At 43.9% G+C, this 26,222-nt stretch overlaps 1 protein-coding gene across 1 annotated transcript in view; it reads right to left on the bottom strand.

Moving 5' to 3' along the window:
• The window catches only part of LOC120025624 (proprotein convertase subtilisin/kexin type 5-like), a 36,235-nt gene extending 17,418 nt beyond the window's left edge, over positions 1 to 18,817 (bottom strand). The window contains exons 1-21 of the mRNA XM_038970170.1: positions 18,704 to 18,817; positions 17,245 to 17,349; positions 16,795 to 16,968; positions 16,129 to 16,272; positions 15,725 to 15,801; positions 15,323 to 15,411; positions 14,419 to 14,591; positions 13,492 to 13,710; positions 13,034 to 13,134; positions 12,651 to 12,754; positions 12,212 to 12,329; positions 11,736 to 11,924; positions 9,562 to 9,698; positions 9,219 to 9,344; positions 8,811 to 8,913; positions 8,321 to 8,511; positions 3,831 to 3,915; positions 3,447 to 3,550; positions 3,033 to 3,174; positions 2,570 to 2,685; positions 936 to 1,038 (exon numbers count right to left, since the gene is read on the bottom strand). Coding sequence (XP_038826098.1) covers positions 936 to 1,038; positions 2,570 to 2,685; positions 3,033 to 3,174; positions 3,447 to 3,550; positions 3,831 to 3,915; positions 8,321 to 8,511; positions 8,811 to 8,913; positions 9,219 to 9,344; positions 9,562 to 9,698; positions 11,736 to 11,924; positions 12,212 to 12,329; positions 12,651 to 12,754; positions 13,034 to 13,134; positions 13,492 to 13,710; positions 14,419 to 14,591; positions 15,323 to 15,411; positions 15,725 to 15,801; positions 16,129 to 16,272; positions 16,795 to 16,968; positions 17,245 to 17,349; positions 18,704 to 18,817 — 2,714 coding nt within the window. The remainder of the gene's footprint in view (positions 1 to 935; positions 1,039 to 2,569; positions 2,686 to 3,032; positions 3,175 to 3,446; positions 3,551 to 3,830; positions 3,916 to 8,320; positions 8,512 to 8,810; positions 8,914 to 9,218; positions 9,345 to 9,561; positions 9,699 to 11,735; positions 11,925 to 12,211; positions 12,330 to 12,650; positions 12,755 to 13,033; positions 13,135 to 13,491; positions 13,711 to 14,418; positions 14,592 to 15,322; positions 15,412 to 15,724; positions 15,802 to 16,128; positions 16,273 to 16,794; positions 16,969 to 17,244; positions 17,350 to 18,703) is intronic.
• Between the last annotated feature and the right edge of the window lie 7,405 nt (positions 18,818 to 26,222).

Raw genomic sequence — 26,222 nt, forward strand, 5'->3', positions numbered from 1 at the left:
CACATCTAAAGGGGCCACAAATGATACAATCCTAACCATAGATTAAAGGGATACTTTGGGATTTGGCAATGAAGCCCTTTATCAACTATGGCCCCTCTTGGTTATCCTATGGCGAAGACTATCAGCTGTGAGCCTTCTAGGTGAGTCGATGGTTAGGACTGTATCAACTATGGCCCCTCTAGGTAAGTCTAATGTCAGGACTGTATCAACTATTAGCCATCTAGGTAAGTCTATGGTGAGGATGTCTGTGTCCAGCATGAAGGAAGTCAAGAGGTAGTTTTGTGAGCCATTGCTAACTAGCGTTAGCGCAATGTCAATGACTGGAAGTCTATGGGTATCTGCTAGCATGATACCTCTAACTTCCTTCATACTGGACACAGTGACATAAAAATGGTATCCACAAGTTAATCTACTGTAACTCTGGGGAAGTATATAAAGGGAGTCATTGCCAAAATCCCAAAGTTCCCCTCTAAAGACATGAGGCGGTGGAGGAGATGCCATTCATTTTCAATGCAGCTAGACGGGGGCGGAATTCTATCCAGGTGGAGTGATCGGCGGTGCTCATGCATGTGAAAGCCACACAGCCAAGGCGGAGAAAATAAGAATCTGCTCCATTATGGGGAAATCTGCTCCGCCCCATCTCTTCCTGTATGGAAATCCCTTTACCTAGAGGGGTCACAGCTGTTACAGTCCTCACCAGACTCACCTAGAGGGGCCATAGTTGATCCAGTCCTCACCATAGACTTAACTAGAAGGCACACAGCTGCTACAGTCCTCACCATAGACTAACCTAGAGAGGTCATAGTTGATCCAGTCCTCACCATAGCCTTACATAGACACCATAGACTTACCTAGAAGGCTCACAGCTGATACAGTCCTCCCAATAGACTTACCTAGAGGGGCCATAGTTGATACAGTCCTCCCCATAGACTTACCTAGAGGGGCCACAGCTGATACATTCCTCTGACTTTGGGCCTGTACACTTCAGACATGTGGCGTCACATGCATGGCACTTCCCATGGCTATCCTGGTACTCTCCTGCATGCAAAACACAAAGACAACATTTTACATTTACATTGCTCTAATTCAATGTAATTACCCTGTAATATTTTAATACAGAAGGTAAGTATTCAGATGTACCTAGCAACTGCAGATGAGGCATATACAACTATATTTGATTTGTAATGAAAGGAAACTGATCAGATTACGTTTAATTAGTTATATGTATAGTTACTTTGTAATAATAATATAACGTGTGACCTACACTAACACAGTAGCTATACGATTCACTATCTGAATAGACCAGGGGTGAAAGTAGAATTAATTATTCGCTGTAAGTGCTGTTATTGTGAAGTGGAAACATCTAGGAGCAACAATGGATCACCCGCAAAGTGGTAGGCCACACAAGCTCACAGAACAAGACTGCTGAGTGCTGAAGTGCGTAGAGTGTAAAAATTGTCTGTCCTCGGTTGCAACACTCACTACCGAGTTCCATACTGCCTCTGGAAGCAACATCAGCACAAGTACTGTTCGTCGGGAGCTTCATGAAATGGGTTTCCATGGCTGAGCAGCTGCACACAAGCCTAAGATCACCATGCGCAATGCTAAGCGTCGGCTGGAGTGGTGTAAAGCTCGTCACCATTGGACTGGAGCAGTGAAAACATTCTGTGGAGTGATGAATCATGCTTCACCATCTGGCAGTCCAACGCACGAATCAGGGTTTGGCGGACGCCAGTAGAACGCTAGGCCACTTAGTTCCAGTGGAAGGAAATCTTAACGCTATTGCATACAATGACATTCTAGATGATTCTGTGCTTAAAACATTGTGGCAACAGTTTGGGGAAGGCCCTTTCCTGTTTGCGCATGGCAATGCCCCCGTGCACAAAGCGAGGTCCATACAGACATGGGTTGTCGAGATCGGTGTGAAAGAACTTGACTGGCTTACACAGAGCCCTGACTTCAACCCCATCGAACACCTTTGGGATGAATTGGAACGCCGACTGCGAGCCAGGCCTAATCGCAGCAATGTTCCAACATCTAGTTGAAAGATGGGGGGACCAACTCCATATTAGGGGGGACCAACTCCATATTAAAGCCCATAATTTTGGAATGAGATGTTCGTCGAGCACGTGTCCACATACTTTTGGTCATGTAGTGTATTTCCAGCCTCCAAACAGTGGTGAATGGAAAGAGACATCTGTTACACAAAACGCCAAAGTGTAACGACATTTGGAATTCATGCATCCACTGCTGTCCGTGCGCGTCTCGGTGTGGGCCACTCATCTCTGCCTTGGCAAAATGTCTGTGTTCTCGTGGAGCCACATCGCATTTTGGAGCGTAGGCTACACAACACATTTTCATGTCCATTCGCTCATTTTTCATGCCTCTGACATGCAGTAATGATAAGAGGTGGTGTAATAGCCTACAGTTTACTTGAAATGTTGTTTTAATAAATGTGATAGGCTCACGTTTTAAGGTATGGTGTACCGGACCGCCTTACTTTCACCCCTGGAATAGACACTGGGTTGTACGAGTGAGTTTAAGGAGAGTGATTGGTTGGTTGACTGACCATCACCACAGATGGTGCTGACCATACACACTTTGTCCATAAGACTGTGTCCACCAGCACAGCTGCTGCAGTTCCCCTTCCCCGCTCCCACACAGGTGAGACAGCTGGAATCACACCTGAGGAGGTACCAGCAGACTGACTGAGATTACATAAACACACACATGTGCACAGAAATAGACAGACACAAACACACAATAAAACACACAGAGCAGCAGGTAGCCTTGCAGTTAGAGCGTTGGGCTAGTAACCGAAAGGTCACTAGTTCGAATCCCCAAGGTGAAAAATTGGTCAATGTGTCCATGAGGAAGGCACAACTGACAATTCACACGTGTGTATTAACACACGCATGTGTAAAATAGGACAAATAAGCACCAAGACAATTATTATTATACACATGTTGGAATGAGGCCAGCCATAATAATAATGAACAATCCAGCTACACCAAGACACAGAGCTCACTCACCTCCTGCATATCGTGGGTCCATCACTAGTTTTCTGTGGGCTGCTCTCCGTGGCATAGAAGCCAGGACTACAGGAGGAAACACACCTCCACTCCTCCATCAGGTACCCATCAGCACACTGGTTACACGCCTCAATGCCCGCACCTGTGATAGCAGGCAGGTGCACACATACAAACACACTGTAACCCATCTAAACACCTGCACCTGGAGACAACATGTGCACTGGAAACACATAAATTGTCTCTCTCATGACATTATCGCTTCAGGTAGATGGTGACGCTGATTATTAGCTCCATGATTAGTACTGTATTTGTTTTACTTTTTTATATAGATATAAATATATACATATATAAATATATATATATGGCTTAGGGTCCTGTTCGGTTTGGTATGATCCAAGTCACCCCTCCCTTTACCTGCACAGGTGGCACAGGCCTCGTGGCAGGGCTCGCAGGTGCTCTCCTGTTCGTTGTGGTAACTTCCTGGTCCACAGCTCCTCTGGCAGCGGTTCCCCAACAGACTGGAGGGGTAGATAGATAGCGAGATAGAGAGAGACTCACCATTATCTGGGCTCTGTGTTCCGACCCAGAGCCCACACTCATTGAGAAGTTTCATCTGATAACTCTCAACACTGCAAAATACAACAAATATTATAACAGGCGTTTGCTTTGTGGCAATAGATTTAGAATGTGTGTGTGTGTGCAAATTAGTATTCTCCGTGGCGGAGATGGAGAATCACTGTGTACAGAGAAGAAATGCATGAGTTGGTAATTCGGGCGTCATCAGAGGGATTGGTTCACCTTGTGCCTGATTTGCATTCCGTGCAGATGTTCGCCGAGGTGCATCTCAAACAATTTTCACTGCACTTCCTGCACATATTTCCATCTGTGGGGAAAACAACAATACAAGCATTCATACCTGCCAAATATAATTCCACTCCAGTTGAAGTAAAAGCGTTGTTCATTAAGCACATATTCAGTAGAGACATCGGCTTGGTTTTTACAACAATACAGCATAATATGCTTAAAACCCTTTACACTTGAGGGAATTGGCCTATATGGATAGGGCTAAATTGAAATGTTTCTTACATAAGAAATATGAAAAGCATGTGCATAACAATCTTAGCAATTGAAATGGAACAGTTTGGAGACGATGGGAACATTATTAGACCAAAGGTGAGGACACAACAGTTCACCTGACAAGTCTGAATCACTGTTGATTTTATTTGTAGTTTACATTTACTGTACTTTGCCACATTTGTTGATAAAATCTGAAAATATTCTGCATACCTTCAGTAACATGAGAAGAATATTCCTGGAAAATTTGGAACATAAAACAAATAAATGACAAGGGTTTAAAGTGAGAGGTCAAACTGCTGTCTCCAGGTGGCCACACACACATCTCCAAAGTGTGCACAGTTCCTAAGCAATTTCTATGCAATTTTATGATTCAAAGAAGAGTCTTCAACTATAAGGTGCTTTATTGAGCTCTCCTAGCTGTGCCGTTGAGGAACTAGAGCAAGCACACTTGTAGTTGTTTTGGTTGGAACACAATCCTCCATCACAGCCATCACACAATTCAAAAATGGTCCATTATAAATCCCAATCTGGCTCAGGTGGGCATCATTTGAAGGCTTGTTCTATTGCCAACATGACTAGGTAAGTTAGAAAATACGATATTGCAGCGTTAGGCTTTCAAAATGCAATTCAGGGAAACAGATCATCATTTTGGTGTGCATAGAAAGGAATAAAGAGTCCATTCAGTTGCGTGATGCAGCAAATTTTCATAACAACAGACGAAAATAGTCGCATTCGGTTCAGAACAACCCAGGGTATAACAACGATATGATATGGAAATGTGAAGTGCACATTTTGATTCACGGGTGTTTGGCTTGCTTGTATGACATCAAAGCAGTATTTATTATAATCCTCAACGTCTCATCTTTCAAAATACATAAAAGTCCTCTTAAATGTACAGAATTTCCCTCACTCAAACAACAAAACATTTGCAAACGCTTTGCCCAAACAGCGGGAGGGATGGGGGCAACTTCTTGTCATGCGAGATGGGTGGAGTAATAAAGGCCTAGTTCACACATTTTATGGAATTTTTTACATTTTTAAATTATTTTATATTTGATTTTGATACAGTGGGAAGAACAAGTATTTGATACACTGCCGATTTTGCAGGTTTTCCTACTTACAAAGCATGTAGAGGTCTGTATTTTTTTTTATCATAGGTACACTTCAACTGTGAGAGACGGAATCTAAAACAAAAATCCAGAAAATCACATTGTATGATTTTTAAGTAATTAATTTGCATTTTATTGCATGACATAAGTATTTGATACATCAGAAAAGCAGAACTTAATATTTGTTACAGAAACCTTTGTTTGCAATTACAGAGATCATACGTTTCCTGTAGTTCTTGACCAGGTTTGCACACACTGCAGCAGGGATTTTGGCCCACTCCTCCATACAGACCTTCTCCAGATCCTTCAGGTTTCGGGGCTGTCGCTGGGCAATACGGACTTTCAGCTCCCTCCAAAGATGTTCTATTGGGTTCAGGTCTGGAGACTGGCTAGGCCACTCCAGGACCTTGAGATGCTTCTTACGGAGCCACTCCTTAGTTGCCCTGGCTGTGTGTTTCGGGTCGTTGTCATGCTGGAAGACCCAGCCACGACCCATCTTCAATGCTCTTACTGAGGGAAGGAGGTTGTTGGCCAAGATCTCGCAATACATGGCCCCAGCCATCCTCCCCTCAATACGGTGCAGTCGTCCTGTCTCCTTTGTAGAAAAACATCCCCAAAGAATGATGTTTCCACCTCCATGCTTCACGGTTGGGATGGTGTTCTTGGGGTTGTACTCATCCTTCTTCTTCTTCCTCCAAACACGGCGAGTGGAGTTTAGACCAAAAAGCTCTATTTTTGTCTCATCAGACCACATGACCTCCCATTCCTCCTCTGGATCATCCAGATGGTCATTGGCAAACTTCAGACGGGCCTGGACATGCGCTGGCTTGAGCAGGGGGACCTTGCGTGCGCTGTAGGATTTTAATCCATGACTGCGTAGTGTGTTACTAATGATTTTCTTTGAGACTGTGGTCCCAGCTCTCTTCAGGTCATTGACCAGGTCCTGTCGTGTAGTTCTGGGCTGATCCCTCACCTTCCTCATGATCATTGATGCCCCACGAGGTGAGATCTTGCATGGAGCCCCAGACCGAGGGTGATTGACCGTCATCTTGAACTTCTTCCATTTTCTAATAATTGCGCCAACAGTTGTTGCCTTCTCACCAAGCTGCTTGCCTATTGTCCTGTAGCCCATCCCAGCCTTGTGCAGGTCTACAATTTTATCCCTGATGTCCTTACACAGCTCTCTGGTCTTGGCCATTGTGGAGAGGTTGGAGTCTGTTTGATTGAGTGTGTGGACAGGTGTCTTTTATACAGGTAACGAGTTCAAACAGGTGCAGTTAATACAGGTAATGAGTAGAGAACAGGAGGGCTTCTTAAAGAATACTTCAAATACTTCAGTTCTCCCCACTGTATATCAGAGGATTCTGCAGCACCCTCAGCACCCCTGCTTACTGCAGCTATGCGCATGCGGGTACGAAGGCTACCCTGTTGAATGTTAATGTTAAGTGGATGGCCGTGTTAAACATTTCCTCACGAGTTATAAAGCTCAGATAGATAAATAGTAAATAACAAAATATATATATATATGTTTTGCATGCACTTTTTGCACCAGTATGCAATGCTATAGTAAATAGTATGAGAAATAGTACAATGTAGATTTCACAAAACAAAATACTCCACAATGCAAATAACCATTTCACTGTACTGTTTACACCTTCTGTATCCTGTGCATGTGACAAATAAACGTAGATTTTATTTGATATGGTGTGTGTTTACCAGATACGGTAATGTGAAGAACAACATGACCTGCACTAAAGTCAAATTTGGATATAAGTTTAGGCCAACGAGACAGTGTCCAAGTTCAAAAATTCTCAGTTAGAATGCCCTGCTTTTATTTCGTCACACTCACAACCGTAAGCCATTTTCTGTAATTAGCTCGTCATTAACTTGTGAGTTTATTTTCCTGTAATAATAAATACAAATTAGATAAAGTTAAGACATTGTTAGCTGTATGATATGGTCATTATTTTAACTGGCTAGCCAGCTAACTTAACGTTAGCTAGCTAATAAGCTAGAAACAAACCAAAACATTGTTTAGAAAGTTGCTTTTAGTTGCCTAGTTTGCCATATACTAAATACATTTTTAAACGGATGGGTTTATTGGTGTTAAAATACACCAGCTATTTTATTTTGGACCACCAGGTTTCTGATGCAGTCTGTAGTTGTTGTGTTTATGCGTTCTCATAACGACAACAACAAATGTTATATCACTGCGACAACTGTCTACAGACATGTCGATAGACGTAGTATAAACCAGCCTTTAGTCTTGAAATCTTTGGTTGTTTAGTACACTACCGTACTCACTCTGTTTAGCACATGGCCTCACATGTGACTCCTTAAAGGGATGGGTGGGGCTAAGGCTTAAGAGGGTGTGAACAATGCTGAATGGGTGTAGACAAACAAAAGCTCTCCAGTAGGTGTACCAAAGAATTCAAGGGTCATTTTCTCAAAAGTGAGGTTACAAGTTAATCAACTTTCAAAGCAGAATTACTTTCCACTTGTTCCATAACTGTAGTGTATAATATACAATTTTCTAGCTCCGAGTCTATACTTTTATCCAATGTAAAAAACACAATTTCAAATGTTGTCTACATGAGACCGAATCGAGCTGGTTGGTCACATATACTCACCATCAACTTTACAATTGGCATGCTGTAAGATTTCAGCTGCCTTATTACTGCAATTATTTTTTATAATTAGTGGTCAGGGAAAATCCGCCAAATTTCCCGGTGCACTGCTCTAATTCATTGTTTTCTCCTTCCCCCTGTGAACGTACCACAGAGTTGGCTAGCAAGTCTAACGATTTGTCACGATATCACCTTACATCCACTATAAAGTGTGTCCCTCTGTGATGAACACAAAGTGGTTTTGTTTCGCATCTTCAAATTGTGTTCAAGTTTTTAAAATTAAATTCGATATAGATCGATGTGTGTTTGTCGTAGAATGATGATGAATGCCTCACAACGTAGGGGACAAATCCTTAATTGCATCCTATTCCCTATACAGTGCACTACTTTGGACCACAATTCTATGAGAATCTAGCCATAAGTAGCGCACTACTTAGGCATTAGGGTGTCATTTGGAACACACCCAGGGACATACCGTGGTCCAAGTAATAATTGTCACCACAGCTTGCCGTGCAACTATTGGTTCCCTCGGTCAGGTGGTGTCCAGCACGACATGTAGTACACTGGTCACTGCGGCTGCCCGTGCAGATTTCACAGGAAGAGAAACACTTCTTACAGCGACGCCGGTCGCCCCAGAATCCCACAGGGCACACAGACACACATGTCCTGTAAGAGAGAAAGCACATGCCTTGTTGGTTGGAGGATGTTGTTTAGTGCAACACTAGGATTGTCTCCACATGGGACACATACTAAATGTATGTGTTAACTGTGTGTCCTACAGAGTTCAAAGCTGGAAAGCCGGAGGGCTACTGTGAGAAACATCTGTGACTCGATAACAGCCAATTAAATGAGGTTCGTAAATATGTAATAACGGGCCGCCGGACTATTGCTATTTAAAGCGCGAGTGGGAGACCTAGTGCAACGTCACTGAATCCAACCTATACATTTAGAGTGAATAGTCTGACCTGGTGTTGTTCTTGAACTTGAGGAAGAGGTGTAGACATGTGACACACTGCTGGGGGCCTGGTCCCTCACAGCCATCCTCACTGCACTCTGGGTCACATCGGCCTGGAAGGAACGAAACAAAACTGAATTTCTCATCATGCATTTCCATAGCCTGGAATAATTCATTTGACAAAGCAAGATAGTCAGAATAGGGAAAGCATCTTTTACAAACACAAAGTGGTGGAACCCTGAAGACTTGGTGAAGCCTGAAGACTTAGCTTCGACGGAGGCTACTAGCTAAACAAATGGAGCTCTGATACAGGCTACAATTAGTAGTTAGATTCCGGTGTCTAAGCTATAAAAGGGTGTGATAATTGTGTGTCGTCTTGTTCCAAAGCTGCTCTGTGACTGCGGGTAAAGTGACTCACCGTTGTATTCCTCAGTGATTTCACCACCGTCAGTTGGCAGCTCTGCCGAGCGGGCTTGCTCACGCCGCATGGAGTATGGTTGCTCTGAGGTGCCATAAAGCACTAGAGACCACTCTCTCAATTCCCCTGTAAATCAATGGAGAGGAAGAAAAAACGACATGTTATCAGGTTTTCCCTCACTACATGACTTGACCAGAATCAACTAGGTCCAAGCTTTTCCGGGTCAGGTCACGTGATCAGAAAAAATAAAAATAAATCAGGACTCTACTCATGCGTAACAGTATCTGATATCTGGTGTAATTCTTGTGGTATTGAATGATGGTAGAAGTATAGCATGGCAAACCTGTTTCGCTGTTGTCCCTTTGTTGAGAGGGAGTATCCAGGACCTCCAGACTCCACTCTCCTGATGCCTTCTCCCCCCAGCAGTGAGTAGTCATGAACTCCCAGCTCTGGAAGCCCTCAGTGGAGTGGTCAAGAGGCCTGGACCAAAATACAACCACGGTATAATAAACTCAGCAAAAAAACAAACGTCCTCTCACTGTCAACTGCGTTTCTTTTCAGCAAACTTAACATGTGTAAATATTTGTATGAACATAGCAAGATTCAACAACTGAGACATAAACTGAAGAAGTTCCACAGACATGTGTCTAACATAAATGGAATAATGTGTCCCTGAACAAAGGAGGGGGGGGGTCAAAATCAAAAGTAACAGTCAGTATCTGGTGTGGCCACCAGCTGCATTAAGTACTGCAGTGCATCTCCTCCTCATGGACTGCACCAGATTTGCCAGTTCTTGCTGTGAGATGTTATCCCACTCTTCCACCAAGGCACCTGCAAGTTCCCGGATATTTCTGGGGAGAATGGCCCTCACCCTCACCCTCCGATCCAACAGGTCCCAGACGTGCTCAATGGGATTGAGATCAGGGCTCTTCGCTGTCCATGGCAGAACACTGACATTCCTGTCTTGCAGGAAATCACGCACAGAACGAGCAGTATGGCTGGTGGCATTGGCATGCTGGAGGGTCATGTCAGGATGAGCCTGCAGGAAGGGTACCACATGAGGGAGGAGGATGTCTTCCCTGTAACGCACAGCGTTGAGATTGCCTGCAATGACAACAAGCTCAGTCCGATGATGCCCCAGACCATGACGGACCCTCCACCTCCAAATCGATCCCGCCCCAGAGTACAGGCCTCGGTAAAACGCTCATTCCTTCGATGTTAAACGCGAATCCGACCATCACCCCTGGTGAGACAAAACCGCGACTCGTCAGTGAAGAGCACTTTCTGACAGTGCTGTCTGGTCCAGCGACAGAGGGTTTGTGCCCATAGGCGACGTTGTTGCCGGTGATGTCTGGTGAGGACCTGCCTTACAACAGGCCTACAAGCCCTCAGTCCAGCCTCTCTCAGCCTATTGCGGATAGTCTGAGCACTGATGGAGGGATTGTAACTCGGGCAGTTGTTGTTGCCATGCTGTACATGTCCCGCAGGTGTGGTGTTTGGATGTACCGATCCTGTGCAGGTGTTGTTACACGTGGTCTACCACTGCGAGGACGATCAGCTGTCCGTCCTGTCTCCCTGTAGCGCTGTCTTAGGCGCCTCACAGTACGGACATTGCAATTTATTGCCCTGGCCACATCTGCAGTCCTCATGCCTCCTTGCAGCATGCCCAAGGCACGTTCACACAGATGAGCAGGTGAGCATCTTTCTTTTGGTGTTTTTCAGAGTCAGTAGAAAGGCCTCTTTAGTGTCCTAAGTTTTCATAACTACGACCTTAATTGCCTGTACGCTGTTAGTGTCTTAACGACCGTTCCACAGGTGCATGTTCATTAATGGTTCATTGAACAAGCATGGGAAACAGTGTTTAAATGATTTTCCAATAAAGATCTGTAAAGTTTTGGGAATTTTTATGAGTTATCTTTGAAAGACATTGACCACTATGACCAGGACCACAACACAACCATGGTGTAATATAAGGCAAATGTGACCCGGACCAAAATACAACAGGATAGAGCCATGTTACACTGTCATTTCTGGATTCTCTCCATAACCAAAGTTTGTCAATACGTTTTCAGACCCAAAATGTCATCCAATGTCCACAATAGTCCACGTCCCATGCCCTCTTTTGTGTAGATCCTACGTTTCCTATTAATTTAGCATTGAGGGATGTATCTGGGATCTACAGCAGTTGGCGAGAGATATGGACTTATCTCCACATTAGACCACTTTTTGGGTGAGAACTTTGAGGTGAACTATCACTTTAACTCACTCAGCACATCAGCCAGTTCCTATCATCAACAAATATTTTGAATTTGTTATGAGTGGGTGAAGCGACCAATCCCACTTGTATCGAGTACTACAGCACAACACCCTTTTCACACTATCATGCCAACCTGAACCGTACTTTATTCCTTTTCACATTGTCCTTTTCACAGCTCCAGGAACTATGGTGGATGCCCAACCAGGCCAGCGCAATACAGTTCATCTTGTCTTGGCTCACAAGTGTGAAAAGGGACTTACCTGTTTGCCAGTAGCTGTGACTTGGTCCCAGCGGGTGACGTGAGTGTGATGGAGAGGTCACCTCTGTGACTGTGGGTGATGGTGACACGGATGACTACATGTTCCAGATACACAATGTGCTGCAGGGGATGATGGGAGCAGCCAGTGGACTCATACACAGACCTCAGCACAAGGCCTGGAGGAATGGTTCTGTTATATGAGTGAGGTAGAGAGCGAGAGAGACAGAGAGAGACAGAGACAGAGAGACAGACAGAGAGAGAGAGGGGACAGGGGAGCGGAAGAGAGGGAGAGGGGTGAAAGAGAATGTGGGAGAGAGTGAAAGAGAAGGACAGAGATACAGAGAAAGTACGAGCGTAACACAGAAAAATTGTGAGGGAATTCCCATGCTGATGGATTCTCTGTGGAGATGGATAGATGGATATGCTTCAAAGGGAATAGAGGATTGTGTCCATGGTGGGAAGCAGTCAGTCAAGTACCTGCTTTCTTGGGTGGGAGCCTCTTCACACACATGCTGGGAGGGGACCAGTCTCCATCGCTCAGCCTCCTTCACCATGCTCTCTGCATCCAGCAGCCCAAAGCCATACAGGTGACTCACTGCCAATTCATCATTTAATGAATGAATGGACAGAAGGAATAACAAATACACTAACAAACAAATAAATGAATGGATCAATGACTTAAGTAAGCAATCAATGCAGCAATTAGTCGGTCAATCTAGATAGGAATGTCTTAAATGTGTGTCGTTTGTTGTGTAGTGGTACATAGATAATTGTTCCCTCGTATGTGTTTTTGAATGTCAATGGAAATGATTAGAAATGAAGGAAAGCCCTTTTAGTTTTCTGTAGCCAAGCGTTAAATAAACACAAACTCATTTGTGGACAGGGTATGGGGAGAAAATTCAATCAAATCAGATACCCTGGTATCCAGCTCCGTTGGTGTGCCAGTCAGGGGAGGTCAGGTGACTGGCCTGTGACGTTCTGACAATAATGTGCTGCACGTCCCTCCAAGTCAGCAGTGGGCTGGATCAGAGTCCCACAGACACAAGTTAACAACACTGTACAGCATATTATCTTAGTAATACTACAAAAAAACATTCTCAATAGCTTAGAACTAGGGCCAGGAGTTTTTCTTGACCACGTGACCTGACAAGGAAGAATTTGCAGTCCAAGTTTTAGCCTTTAACTAGGGCCCAGAGTTGTTCCTGGTCAGGTCGTGTGGTCAAGAAAACCTCCTTGTTACCTATAATATTATCATTAGATTTAGATATCGGTGATGATATCTCTAGGAAAGTAGGTTACTTGGCCTCCAGGGCGAGTGCGATGACCCCTGCTGCCATTGGAGCGGAGACTGAGGTCCCAGAATGCTCCTTGCTACAGCCTTGTTTCAGGTCCAATGTTACCTGCCAGATAGAAAGTCTTGTTGTGTGACTACAAAATGGTACAGTAGACGTGCTATTATGCCTTATAAACATCATATGGGGCTTTAAAGATACACTTTGTAACTTTCAGGTCATTTAACTTCCCCTGTGACAACTACAAACACATTCTGTCAAGAAGCAAAATAAAAAAAACTAATGGATATATTCGCCCCATCCTTTCATTTCGCAAACAGCTGAAAAGAGCAGAAGTGGCTGCACATTTAACACGTTTTAAATCACTGTCATATGCAGCTATTGTATCAAATCAAATAATGAAGTCAAATCGACATTTACTCGTCACGTATAGCCGGGTTGGGGCCGATATGCAGCTTGACTCACCATCTTGGCTCCCTGTCTGTCGGTGGAGAAGGAGCTGTAGGTGGAGGCCAGTGTCGAGGGGCAAGGCTCCAGGTAGTCGGGCCTGGCCCCGCTATGGGTGGTGCTGCTGATCGAGATGGTGTAGATGCTGTTGGTGTAGCCGTCACAGGAGCAGTGATCCCTGCTCCGCCCACCGTTACCCGACGCCCACACGAAGATGGAGCCACGCCCCTTCCTTCCCTGGGGGGAGTTCACGGGATTAGTAGTTTTGGTCAAATTACCTTCATCAAGGTTTTATAGGATTTGGATTCTAGACACTGATCTAAGGTTGTTCTTGCGTATTCCCCTCACCGTTGGTTTAGATTAGGGGGGTGCAAACTGATCCTAGATCTAAGGGCACCCTTCTCCCCTGTGATTAATGCCAAGCGTGAAGAGCCACTAATGATTCATATTTGTATGTTATTTACATATTGATATGAAGATAAAGATAAGCACTAGAAGTAAACATACAGCCTGAGGCCAAACACTGACAAACACACACGCACACACTGACACACACTGACAGACATACACAGCTTTATTTTTGTGAAATTTCAGGACTTTTTGTGGAGCAAAATTGTTTGACCATTGAAAATCCTCTTTTCCCTAACCCCGACCTTAACCCCAAAAACCCTAACCCTAAATGTAACCCTAACCACAGAAACCTAATCCTTAAACTTAAAATAGCAGTTGAACAAATTCAGGACATGGAAAAAAAGTCCTGACTTTTCTAAATAAAGTCATTGTTTTTCTACCTTGTCAGGACATTCTGTTGTATTGACATTGGGGCCCTGATAATGTAGGAAAACAAGTATACACACATGCGCACATGCGCACACACAGTGGAGAATACACTTTTTGACTGTACTGATGCAGAGAAGTTAGACAGACACACACACACACACTCACAGTGCGTATGCCGTTGTCTAATGCGAGGCGAGCCAGAGTGCCAGGTCCTTCCACAGTCCTCCCATCATCCTCCGGCCCCCAGCTGGCAGAGTAAATATCAATGTGCTGCTGCCTGAAGCTCAGGGATTGGGCCTCTACTATGTCCGTCACATCTCCGTCCAGCATACGAATGCCTGCAGATACGGGAGTGGGATGGACCTTCATAATCTTAGTATTCACTACATAGGATGGATCACCCATAGGAATAGACCGACTAGAATGAGATCATATTTTTATGGGACCGCCTGACTTAGAGGAGACCTTCAGCACCATACAGTATGTATGCATCTAAAATATACAATATACATTCTATTTAATATTTTAAAACTGAACTTGAACTGAATATACAGTATTTGTCCATATTTAATGTGCTGGCACCAAGGAGATATATATTTTTTTAAATAACGCCCTTTTCTCCCCAATTTCGATCTTGTCTTATTTCTGCAACTCCCCAACCGGCTCGGTAGGCGAAGGTCAAGTCATGGGTCCTCCAAAACATGCCCGGCCTAACCGCGCTTCTTAACACCTGCCCGCTTAACCTGGAAGCCAGGCGCACCAATGTGTCGGAGGAAACACTATTCAACTGATGACTGAAGTCAGCATGCAGGCAGCCGGCCTGCCACAAGGAGTCGCTAGAGTGCGATGAGCCAAGTATAGCCCCCCCGGCCAAACCCTCCCCTAACACGGATGACGCTGGGCCAATTGTGGGCCGCCCTATGGGACTCCCGATCACGGCCGGTTGTGATACCGCCCGTGATCGAACCCGGGTCTGTAGTATCGCCTCTAGCTTAGACTGCTGCGCCACTCGGGAGTCCCCTACATTTCATGTTTTATAAACGTGACTAATAAAGAACTCAAAACTCACCACCTATCCGAGCATTGAAGGAGATTCCAACAGTGCACTGAGAGTTATTTGCTGCCGCGGCAACCATCCCAGCACATTTTGTCCCATGGCTTACCAGAAAAAAAGGGAATGTATACCACATTAGCTTAGTTGCATATGTATGAGGAGACAGGCTATATGTACAACAACAAACTGCCAAAGAATAGACACATTCAAACAAGTGAATATGCATATTCATATAATATGAACATAATATATGAGTGTAATTGTGGGAAAAAATGTAAGTTGCTTCATAAAATGGGCTAAGATTCTACAAAAAGCTGCAATAGGTAGGGCCTTGAGTTTTTCCTGACCACATCAACTTACCACAAAAAACCCACAGCCCCAGCTATGAGCAATATGCATATTGAAAATAAGAATAACCTGTTGTCATTGCTGGAGTCGTATCTGGGCGTGGGGTCATCATCATTCCCATTGAAATCATAGCTGGCAAAGGGGTCCTAAGATACAGTGACACATAAAAAAACAAAAGTCAGTGGCTAATTGGCCTTTAGTGTCTTCCAGTCTAGTCTGGTCTGGTCTAGCCTACACTCCACCAGTCAGAGCCTATTGACTCACAAATCAACTAGGCGTGTCTGAACACTAAAGCGGACAAGACGTTTAGCCCGTATTTTAATACTCTGCGTTGACCTTTAAAAGCTCCGGGCCAAGAGCTTTGACTGCATATTGTCTCAGCTCTGGACTTTTACATTCGGGACATATGCCAAATTGCTTTTAATAAATGTCCTTGTGAAGTCTTCAGAAGAGACGGTTCCCGAGGCACTTACATAATTTGGCCTGAGATCAGGATGCTCTCTCTCGATGCCGTCATCCAAGATGGACACCACCACTCCCTTCCCTGTGTGTCCTCTCCTCCAGGCCCCCTCGATGTTCATGTAGGAAGGACAGCCCTGGGAGCCCTCACTGCAGTGCTGTTGATGGGGGAGGGGGGATCAGTACATGTCATGTTTACTTGTTTATTTGGATCATTAGCTGTTACTCTAGTAATAGTTATAACTACAAGGTGTCCTCGCAAAGCACAATACAAAACAATGGAGCAATGTGCATGTGGGTGCATGTTGGCAGTTGGCAGTTGATCAAATAACTTAATCATATGAACAATAAAAGCATTTCTCAGGTTGATGCTGTGAAGCTTGTTATAAGTTATGTATATGTTTAGTGTCACGTGGGTAATGCACAGACACCTGTAGCATGTTGTAAATGTATGTTTGACCCTGTTTAAATATACCTTTTAAACTCATCCTTCCTTCCTTCCTTCCTTGAGGTAATTACTGATCTGTTTCGCTTACATTGCTCTCATCAATCATGTCATGTCATGTCAGATTAGTGGGTACCTCAAGGTAAGAGAAAGGATGCATTTTAAAAGTGTTGGAATGCGGCCATTACTGTATGTCTGCAGTGCAGTTGTGCCCTCTCAGCTGAGAGATACTCACAATGTACCACAAGCTGCACCACTGGGGGTCATTGAAAACCATTGTCTGGGTCTGGTTAGGTTGGACGGGGCCTGGGTGAATGTGTTTCGTCCGAACGTCAATGGAGTAGATGTGACTGGCTCTGGAGTTCCTCTTGGTCCTCCAATGGACCACCTGCTGCTGCACCCACTCCACCTGCAGAGGAATGGAGTGTAGGCTACTCACAGTAGTATGGCATGCACACTTTAGACCGTACAAGGTGGTGTTTTACATGTTTGCCGAGTCTGCTGAATCCCGTACAGGTAAAAGGTCAAATTATATTCATATAGTCAATTGAGTATGTCTTTGTGTGTGCGCGTGACTGCTTGCTTGTGTGTTTGCTCGTTCATGTGTGTGTGCAGCATGTCATGCAGCTAATAAATTATATAGGAGGGTATCAATAACACCTCCAATGGGATCTAGTTACTCTACCTTGGTCTCCTTGGCGATGAGGTCGGTAAAGTCTTTGTTGGACAACGTGGACCGCTCCACCGTCCCACTGTGGCGGAAACTATAAAAGTTGTTCAAGTCTCCAATCTGCGCAAAGTGGGAAACACATTTTAAAAAATGTAACTACGCAAGCCAGTTAAGAACAAATTCTTATTTACAATGACGGCCTACCGGGGAACAGTGGGTTAACTGCCGTGTACAGGGGCAGAACAACAGATTTTTACCTTTGTCAGCTCAGGGATTTGATCCAGCAACCTTTTAGTTACTGGCCCAATGCTCTAAACACTACGCTACCTGCCGTGTATAATCGTGTATATGTATCCTAACGAGATCTGCCGCTTTTTCAACTGTGTCCCCATGTCTAAATGGCTGATAAATAATGAAGCTGTCATTGACATCAGTCATTGAGAAGGTTACTTTACACCCCTACTAGACTTTCAGGCCAGGGCAACCTGAACCCCAGGTACCGAGCCATGGGCCGGGCTATACCCTGTGTATACACTCCTTTCTGACACCCAGGTTTATCATAATACCACCATTACGTATGTGTGCCTGGACCTGAACAGAATGGAACCTAGGCTAGGCTACACAAAACAGACCATGTTTCCATCAGGGCGCTAATAGAGGGAAGGACAAAACAGTGAGACTAGTGCTTTGGCTATTCTATCTAGGACCATACTGCTGTTGTAATCCATGAGTGGAAATGATGACTCCTTGGTCCCAATTCAAACTATCATACATCGACCTACTGAGTTGTGAGGTGACTGAACTCAATCTCTCCTTGAACCAGGGTGGCAAATTGTAGCGTGAGCCTTCCTTTCAGCTCTGAAAAGATGTAGGCCTGGGTCATATGAAAATAGGGCTTTTGGCCTGAATCTTCTGATAAGGAAGATAGTCTGATGTGGGTGCTCACTACAAGGTCAATGACTTGGCTAATTTGATATGGGGGCCACATGACTGTTTGAAGTCTCAGAAACGAATCTGATGTCTGCCCCAGCCAAAGAACCGTGAATGATTCAGATCCAATCCAGCATTTCATGCAAAAAACTTGTCATTCACATGGGATAGAAAACGTCTTTCATCCAAAATAGGCGTACTTTAAAGGAAACAGCTAATAAAAATAGACATAGGCTATGTATCAAAAAGCTGGGTCGCTGGACAAATTTGACACAGGTAATGATGGCGCACGAGTAAAGTTAGATGTCATGTGTAGGCCGAAGAATAGCGGACTAAACTAAACGGTGAACTTAATTCTGTCACCAGGAGTTTAGTCCGTTAGCCAAAGAGAAGTTTAGTGGGCCTTGGCTATAGACCGGTGTAACGTTTTTCCCCATATTTGCATTGCAGTCGAATCATGAATGCTAACTTTGTCTCTGCGAAGGAAACATTAGGCTACAGTAGAAAAGTATAATGATCATATGCAACTTTGAGGAGAATTTACCTGACCCAAATTGTGAAATCCATATTTCTCCGCTATACTGTCTGCAGAGGCGGGTGCCCCATTTATCCTGATCGCCCAGTCATTTGTGTATATTATCGTTTGACAGAGTGGCATGAGACTCCCCATCCAAACAAACGCGAAAATAGCCACCATTCCGGTTGAAAGAGGTAAATTCCGTGTCATTTCGCTCAAAAGTTTTTACAAAAGTTTTCTCTCGGACTCCTTTCACCGTCTGAAGCGCCTTCACATAGCGAGGAAGTTGTCATTTACTAAGATAGACCTATGTTCGAAAAAAGGAGAATATTATCGGTGAATGACTGCGTTCAAAACGTGTCCTGCAGAAAATGTCATTTCCCTGTTGAAATCTACCAGTGAGGACCAACTTCATTTAGAATGCAGACTAGCCTAGATATCAGATTGCCATCTTCAATGGTATCTCCTTTCAGTCACTCGTTGGTGACACAAATCAAATAGGCCTATTATTGGTCAAACTGTATGTTTACAAAGTGATTTGATTGACAAAAATGATATCATTTACAAATGCTTGATGCATCATTAGTAATAGCCTAGTCTATAAAGGATTTACTGACTGAGACATGTTGCCTGTATACTTTCATTTCAATTACTCCCTGAGAAGTGTTAACTTGTATGATTAGGCCTAGACTATTTTGTGTGGCAGATGAGTAGCCTTCTTAGTGAGGAGTTGACACCACTGTCCTTGGGAGGTTTTTAACAATGTAATTATGTCAGACTCAGAGTTCCTAATTAGATTGACAATCCCTCCTATTCATTTAGGATCACTTCAAGACCTGGGCCTGCAGATTTATTGCAAAGTATTTACTGGGATCTACACATCAGTGGCATATGGATCTTTGACGTACACTTTTGAGGTATGAAATCATCTGATATACAATGAATAATATTCCATTTAACTATCTGTTATCCATTGAAAACACCATTTGTGTTTACAATACCTTGACCTGACACCCTCTGAATGACCATTAGATTCACTAGCACAATGAAGTCTCAATCCATTCCTAAAATGTGATAATGTTTGAAATGTTTTTCTGATAGAATACTGAACAAAAATATAAACGCAACATGTAAAGTGTTGGTCCCTTGTTTCATGAGCTTAAATAAAAGATCCCAGAAATTTTACATATGCATAAAAAGCTAATTTCTCTCAAATTTTGTGAACAAATTTGTTTACATCCCTGTTTAGTGAGCATTTCTCCTTTGCCAAGATAATCCATCCACCTGACAGGTGTGGCATATCAAGAAGCTGGTTAAACTGCACGTTTATTACACAGGTTCACCTTGTGCTGGGGACAATAAAAGGTCACTCTAAAGTGTGCAGTTTTGTCACAGAGGGAGAGTGCAGTTGGCATGCCTGACTGAATGTCCACCAGAGCTGTTGCCAGATAATTTAATGTGAATTGCTCTACCATAAGCCACCTCGTTGGAGAAAATTTGGCAGTATGTCCAACCGGCCTCATAACCGTAGACCACGTGCAACCGCGCCAGCCCACATCGGGTTTTCTTCACCTGCACGATCATCTGAGACCAGCCACCTGGACAGATGATGAAACTGTGGGTTTGCACAACTGAATAATTTCTGCACAAACTGTTTTTTATTTTTATTTAACCTTTATTTAACTAGGCAAGTCAGTTAAGAACAAATTCTTATTTACAATGACAGCATTCCCTGGCCAAACCCGGACAACACTGGGCCAATTGTGCACTGCCCTATGGGACTCCCAATCACGGCCGGATGCGATGCAGCCTGGAAACCGTCTCAGGGAAGCTTATCTGCGTGCTTGTCGTCCTCACCAGGGTCTTGACCTGACTACAGTTCAGCGTCGTAACCGACTTCAGTGGGCAAACGCTCACCTTTGATGGCCACTGGCACGCTGGAGAAGTGTGTTCTTCACGGATGAATCCCAGTTTCAACTGTACTGGGCAGATGGTAGACAGCGTGTCTGGCGTTGTGTTGGCGAGTGGTTTGCTGTTGTCAACATTGTGAATAGAGTGCCCTATGGTGGCGGTGGGGGTATGGGCAGGCATAAGCTACGGACAACAAACACAATTTCATTTTATCGGTGGCAATTTGTATGGACAGAGATCCTGAGGCCCATTGTCGTGCCATTCATCAGCCGCCATTACCTCATGTTTCAGCATGATAATGCACGGCCCCATGTCGCAAGGATCTGTATACAATTCCTGGAAGCTAAAAATGTCCCAGTTCTTCCATGGCCTGCATACTCACCAGACATGTCACCCATTGAACATGTTTGGGATGCTCTGGATCGACATGTACGACAGAGTGTTCCAGTTCCCACCAATATCCAGCAACTTCGCACAGCCATTGAAGAGGAGTGGGACAACATTCCACAGGCCACAATCAACAGCCTGATCAACTCTATCAACTCGCGCTGCATGAGGCAAATGGTGGTCACACCAGATACTGACTGGTTTTCTGATCCACTTATTTTTATTTTTTTAATAATTGTTTAACCCTTTTTCTCAATTTCATGATATCCAAATGGTAGTTAGTCTTGTCCCATCGCTGCAACTCCCATATGGGGACTCGGGAGAGGCGAAGGTCGAGAGCCATGTGTCCTCCGAAACACGACTCTGGCAAAGCCACACTGCTTCTTGACACACTGCTCGCTTAACTCGGAAGCCAGCCGCCCCAACGTGTCGGAGGAAACACTGTCCAGCTGGCGACCGAAGTCAGCGTCCATGCGCAAGGGCCGAATGAATTTATTTTCAATATGACTTAACTCAGTAAAATCTTAGAAATTGTTGCATGTTGCGTTTATATTTTGTTCCGTGTATATTCTTTCACCATCGAGCCATTGCAAGTTTGTCGAATTATTTATTATTGATATGAATCATTCATTATACTTCTACATCATGTAGGCAGCGTGTTGTAATAGTTGTAATAGAATTCCCTTTATTCAGTTAAATGTATTCCTTTTGAATTGCACATTTTAATAAAAGGGTCGGTGATGCAATGTGCACATGGTCTTTATTATCTAGTATTTCACTTTGGAAAGAAAACAAACTGGATGAAAGCTGAAGAAAACAAAGAAAAAGCACCTCTCGGCAAACAGTCACAGGACTTTGAAGTTATCTAACATGTCCTTGGAGAGACTGACTTTGATGTTCCAAAAAATTAAGCTCAAACAAACTGCAAATTCCCCTGGAAATAATTGTCAAACTGGATTCTTGAGCACCTAGACTACCCCGCGGGTAGCTAAGGCATCAGCCCTCCTACCTATTTATTTGGTGTTAAAATGTTTTTCTTTAATACTAACTCTTAATGCACCTCTAGAGTACAGGTCCCAAGGGGGTAGATGTTCAATGCAAAAGCAAACAAACATCTTGAAGGTCTGACAGTCTGAAAGTCTTTAGTTTTGTTTTCAGCATTTGTCGCTTATTATTCAAACCTTAGAATTGTTCAATTGTTTGAACGCGTTCCAAGGGACTTTCTCTGTCTGAGATTGCATTTTCGGTCTGCTGTTTTACCAGCAATAACAGGTCTTACTGAAAGAAATTGGGTTAGCCCTCATTTTGAATACATCCCCTTCCCCTTTATGCAGTCTAATAAACAGGCTATAGACCAGGTTGCTTTACCTACACAACCCTCTAATTAAACTAACTAGCTACTGTGACAAGTGGCTGCAGGGCTAGGCCTATGATTAGGACAGTTATTCATTACTCTTCACAGCACAATAAATATCTCACCCCCATTTTCCTCCTGATAATGGAAGCCAGAAAAATCACTGTATACCCCCCCCCTGCCTCTTTAACTGGGCTTTATTTACATACAGTGATCAATGCCCTGGTCTTTCTTCACTGTGGTGATGTCGGGGGTGGCGGGGGAGAATTTAGCTCATATTTTATTAAACCAATCTGCGCCTGAATTGACTCAAACTTGGCAGGTCCTTAATTCATTATTCACTGTTCCCCTGTGACATAGCCACTGCAGCGGCACTACACATGTAGATGGCATTCCGATAAGTGCGGCGGTTCTGCCTTTGAAATCCCTCAATATGACGTTGTGCCAGCCGAGCTACGAGATGTGCAGAGGCAATGTTTAACTCCCTGCAGTCAAGAAAAGTTTATTTTCCATTTCCACTGTGTTTGTGTGTGTTTTGTGTTTGTGTGTGTGTATATGTGTGTGTGTGTGCTCAAATCTTGCATGAAATCCCATTTTCTTCTGCAAACTATTCAATATATAATGTTTTCCCTCTCCATTGTTGGCAATACATGGTCCTCATCTTTCAGCTTAATGAGAAAAATCTTTGTGCAGAATTACAGTTTAGCGATGTATTTAATCAAATCACTAGTGAGGAAATAATAAAAGACATCTCGCTTGCTCCGCATCATTTTGTGGACGTTTGGCAAATAATACTTTGTATAGCTGTCTAAGTGGATGGTACTGTTCCTCTAACAGTTTTTATCACATTGGCTGTACAGTAGAAGGACCGTATTTGTTGTCATCTGATAAGAAAGAGAGACGTAATTTCTCTATTCTTTAACAGCTTAGGCTAATGACTCATAATAGCATTCATCTTCAGCACGTACAAGGGCAGACATGGATTTCATGCACTTTTGTTGATGCCTCGGGTTAGAATTTGTCAGTGAAGCCTATTAGCTGCATTGCATTGGATTGCGTTGCGTTGCGTTGGCCAACTTTGACCCTGGCATCGCTTTGAAGTGCCTCGAAACAGACATTGTGTTCATCCATTTGAACCCATCACTCCTGCTTCTCAGCCACTGTAATGCTACACTCTGACATCTGTCTTTAGACTCACACCGACAAAGCAGAGCTGAATTGATGTGAGAGGGGAGCTGCTTTTGTGAATCACCCTTATGTGTTCTGCAGCACTGACAAAATGTGTTACCTTTACCGTTTTCCAGTCCAACCTGGCTGTGTATTTATTTGTATGTATTCCGAGCCAGTCTTCCTCTCTTCCCCTTTGTTCCTTCCTCCCAGGCAGACCTCAGATCTTCTTTTCTGTTCTGTAATCCCTGCTCTGTCATCAGGATTACAGCTCACTGCTGTACAGGATTAATGACTGACAACTCTACACTCCTCACACCGAGCCAAGGAAGGGAGATGGGGAAAGGCCTCTGGATGTGTGGGTGAGAAACAACTGTGTTGCTCTGGGGGGGAGATAATGTAATATCATCTGGGAGAAGCACTATACATTTGGGGTGTGTATGTTGGAGGGGTTGTGTGTGTGTGTGGGAGGGGGATTGTGCGCGTGTGCGCGTGTGTGTGTTTATATTTTTTAGGACCGTGATACTTGCACAGCAAAAAGCACTTCCACTTATATACCTCATTGGAGCACAACAGGATGCAGGGTTCAGTTGGTGAGCCGCGGGCCTCTATTGAACTGAATTAGGCTGTGTGATGCAATGTCCCAGAGTGTGTGTGTGTGTGTGTGTGTGTGTGTGTGTGTGTGTGTGCGAGAGAGAGAGAGAGAGACTTTGTTACTCTGTGTGTGTGTGAGGATCCATGTCCGGGTGCTCAGCAGCAAGAACTTGGCAGTGCTTGCTCTCTAAATGTTCAACCAAGTGTCCTATCTATCGACACACGAGGGCATGTTGCTTGAAACCTGTTCAGAGTGGCAGCCTGAAACAGTTAGGCTGTTGGGTTGTGTCTGTGAATCCTTGAAATATCAATTCTGTCTCTGCAACATCTGCCACACTACATCTGTTCCCAAACGAAACACTCTGTTCTCCTTCCTTCAGACAACACTGTCTTGTCTGTACTGGGAAACTGTGAGAAAAAATAAGGCTAGGTAGCTGAGTGGTTAGAGCTTTGGGCCAGTAACTGAAAGGTTGCTGGATCAAATCCCTGAGCTGACAAGGAAAAAATCTGTCATTCTGCCTCTGAGCAAGGCAGTTAACCCACTGTTTCCCGTGTGCTGTGGATGTTGATTAAGGCAGCCCCCCCACCTCTCTGATTGAGGTTAAATGCAGAAGACTCATTTCAGTTGAAGGCATTCAGTTGTACAACTGACTATGTATCCCCCTTTCCCAATCAATTGCATAAGATTTTGAAGAAAACAAAGTGACTGTTGTTGTCAAACGTTTGTGTAGACTTTTGACACAAGTATGTGTCACGATGAGAAGACCATCACTAACGAGGAATCTGCTGTGTTTTTGGTTGTTTGCAGTCGTCAAGCAGCTGAGGCTTAATTTTGTGAGACGAGCCCCGGAGCGTACAGGACAAGTGGGTCTGCAAAGCCATCTGGGGGACCATGATGCACTGCTTATGCATCTTCTTGTGTTGGGTTGCATAATGTTTCGGGTCCTGCATCGCTTGAGGTCAACAGGCGTTTCATCCCAATCGATGTATTTGCATGCAGAAAAGTTGTTCGTTGAAACACCATTGTGTCACGACCACAGTCTTACTAAAGTTTAAGTGATTATTCACTCATAATATATAATATATGCCACCCAGCGCATACTTTTCCAGAGCGACTTGCAATAAAGTAAGTACTAGTGCTATAGGTGCTATATACTTGTGTTCATCCTGTTAAAAATCAATGAGAGCATAAATTACATAAAGCAAACAAATTGTGGTAAAATAGTTTATAGACCAGTAATCCGTATCTCAAATATAGCAATTCAAGCAGTAGAACACTCTGTTTTATGTACACTTTAATCTTTTTTTTTTACCCTCACTTTTTCTTGTGGTGCATTTCTCAGCCTGACTGTATGTGTGTGTAGTTTTTGAATGATCTATTCTCTTAAAAGTTTTAAATGAAGGTCATCATAATAATTGATTGGCTGAAACATCTCTGGATATAAAAGCTGGTGTTCTGACCCTCATTTGTCCATTAGTGATGAGGATGGATCCTTCCTCTCTTCTCTCTGTACACTCATTCTTTTCCTCTCGTTTTTCACTCCCTAGCCTTTTACACTTAGTCACTTCCTTATCCTTTCTTTTCTCCTTACCTTTTCTTTTCATCTTCTACACTTTCATTTCTATAATTGCCCCTACCAGGTAGGTGAAGTTTTCAGAAGACCTCAGCACATTTTACAGTGCATCCCTCCCCGCACGAACAACTGATCTCAGGTGCTGAAGAGGCATTTCGGTGCAACTACTACACATGCATGTTCCACTCTCCACTCTATACAGTTCAAACACGTCAGGATCAAAACAGATTCCATTCATCACCACACTAGGGGTCTTCCAGGTCCTTTAACTGCCTTCATACCTCTTTAATAGCTCTTTTATACCTCACTTTTTTTTCATTTTCCCTCTTGTTTGCTGCTTCTTCTAACACTTGTTTTGAGCGTCCGTTTTATTTTTCTCTCTCCTTCCATATCGGGACTCCACACACTACCACTCAGTCCTCCGCAGTCTTTAGAAGGAGTGTCCTAATTCATTGTGTCCTTCCCTATTCTTCCCCTTTTAAAATTCACAAGAACCAAAAGCACTTCTTCCGGCTCTTCTTGCCGCTGTGAGGGGGGCGTGCCGGTGTCACCGGCAGGG

This window comes from Salvelinus namaycush, chromosome 31 (assembly GCF_016432855.1).
Source record: "Salvelinus namaycush isolate Seneca chromosome 31, SaNama_1.0, whole genome shotgun sequence".
NCBI classification, from domain to species: Eukaryota; Metazoa; Chordata; class Actinopteri; order Salmoniformes; family Salmonidae; genus Salvelinus; species Salvelinus namaycush.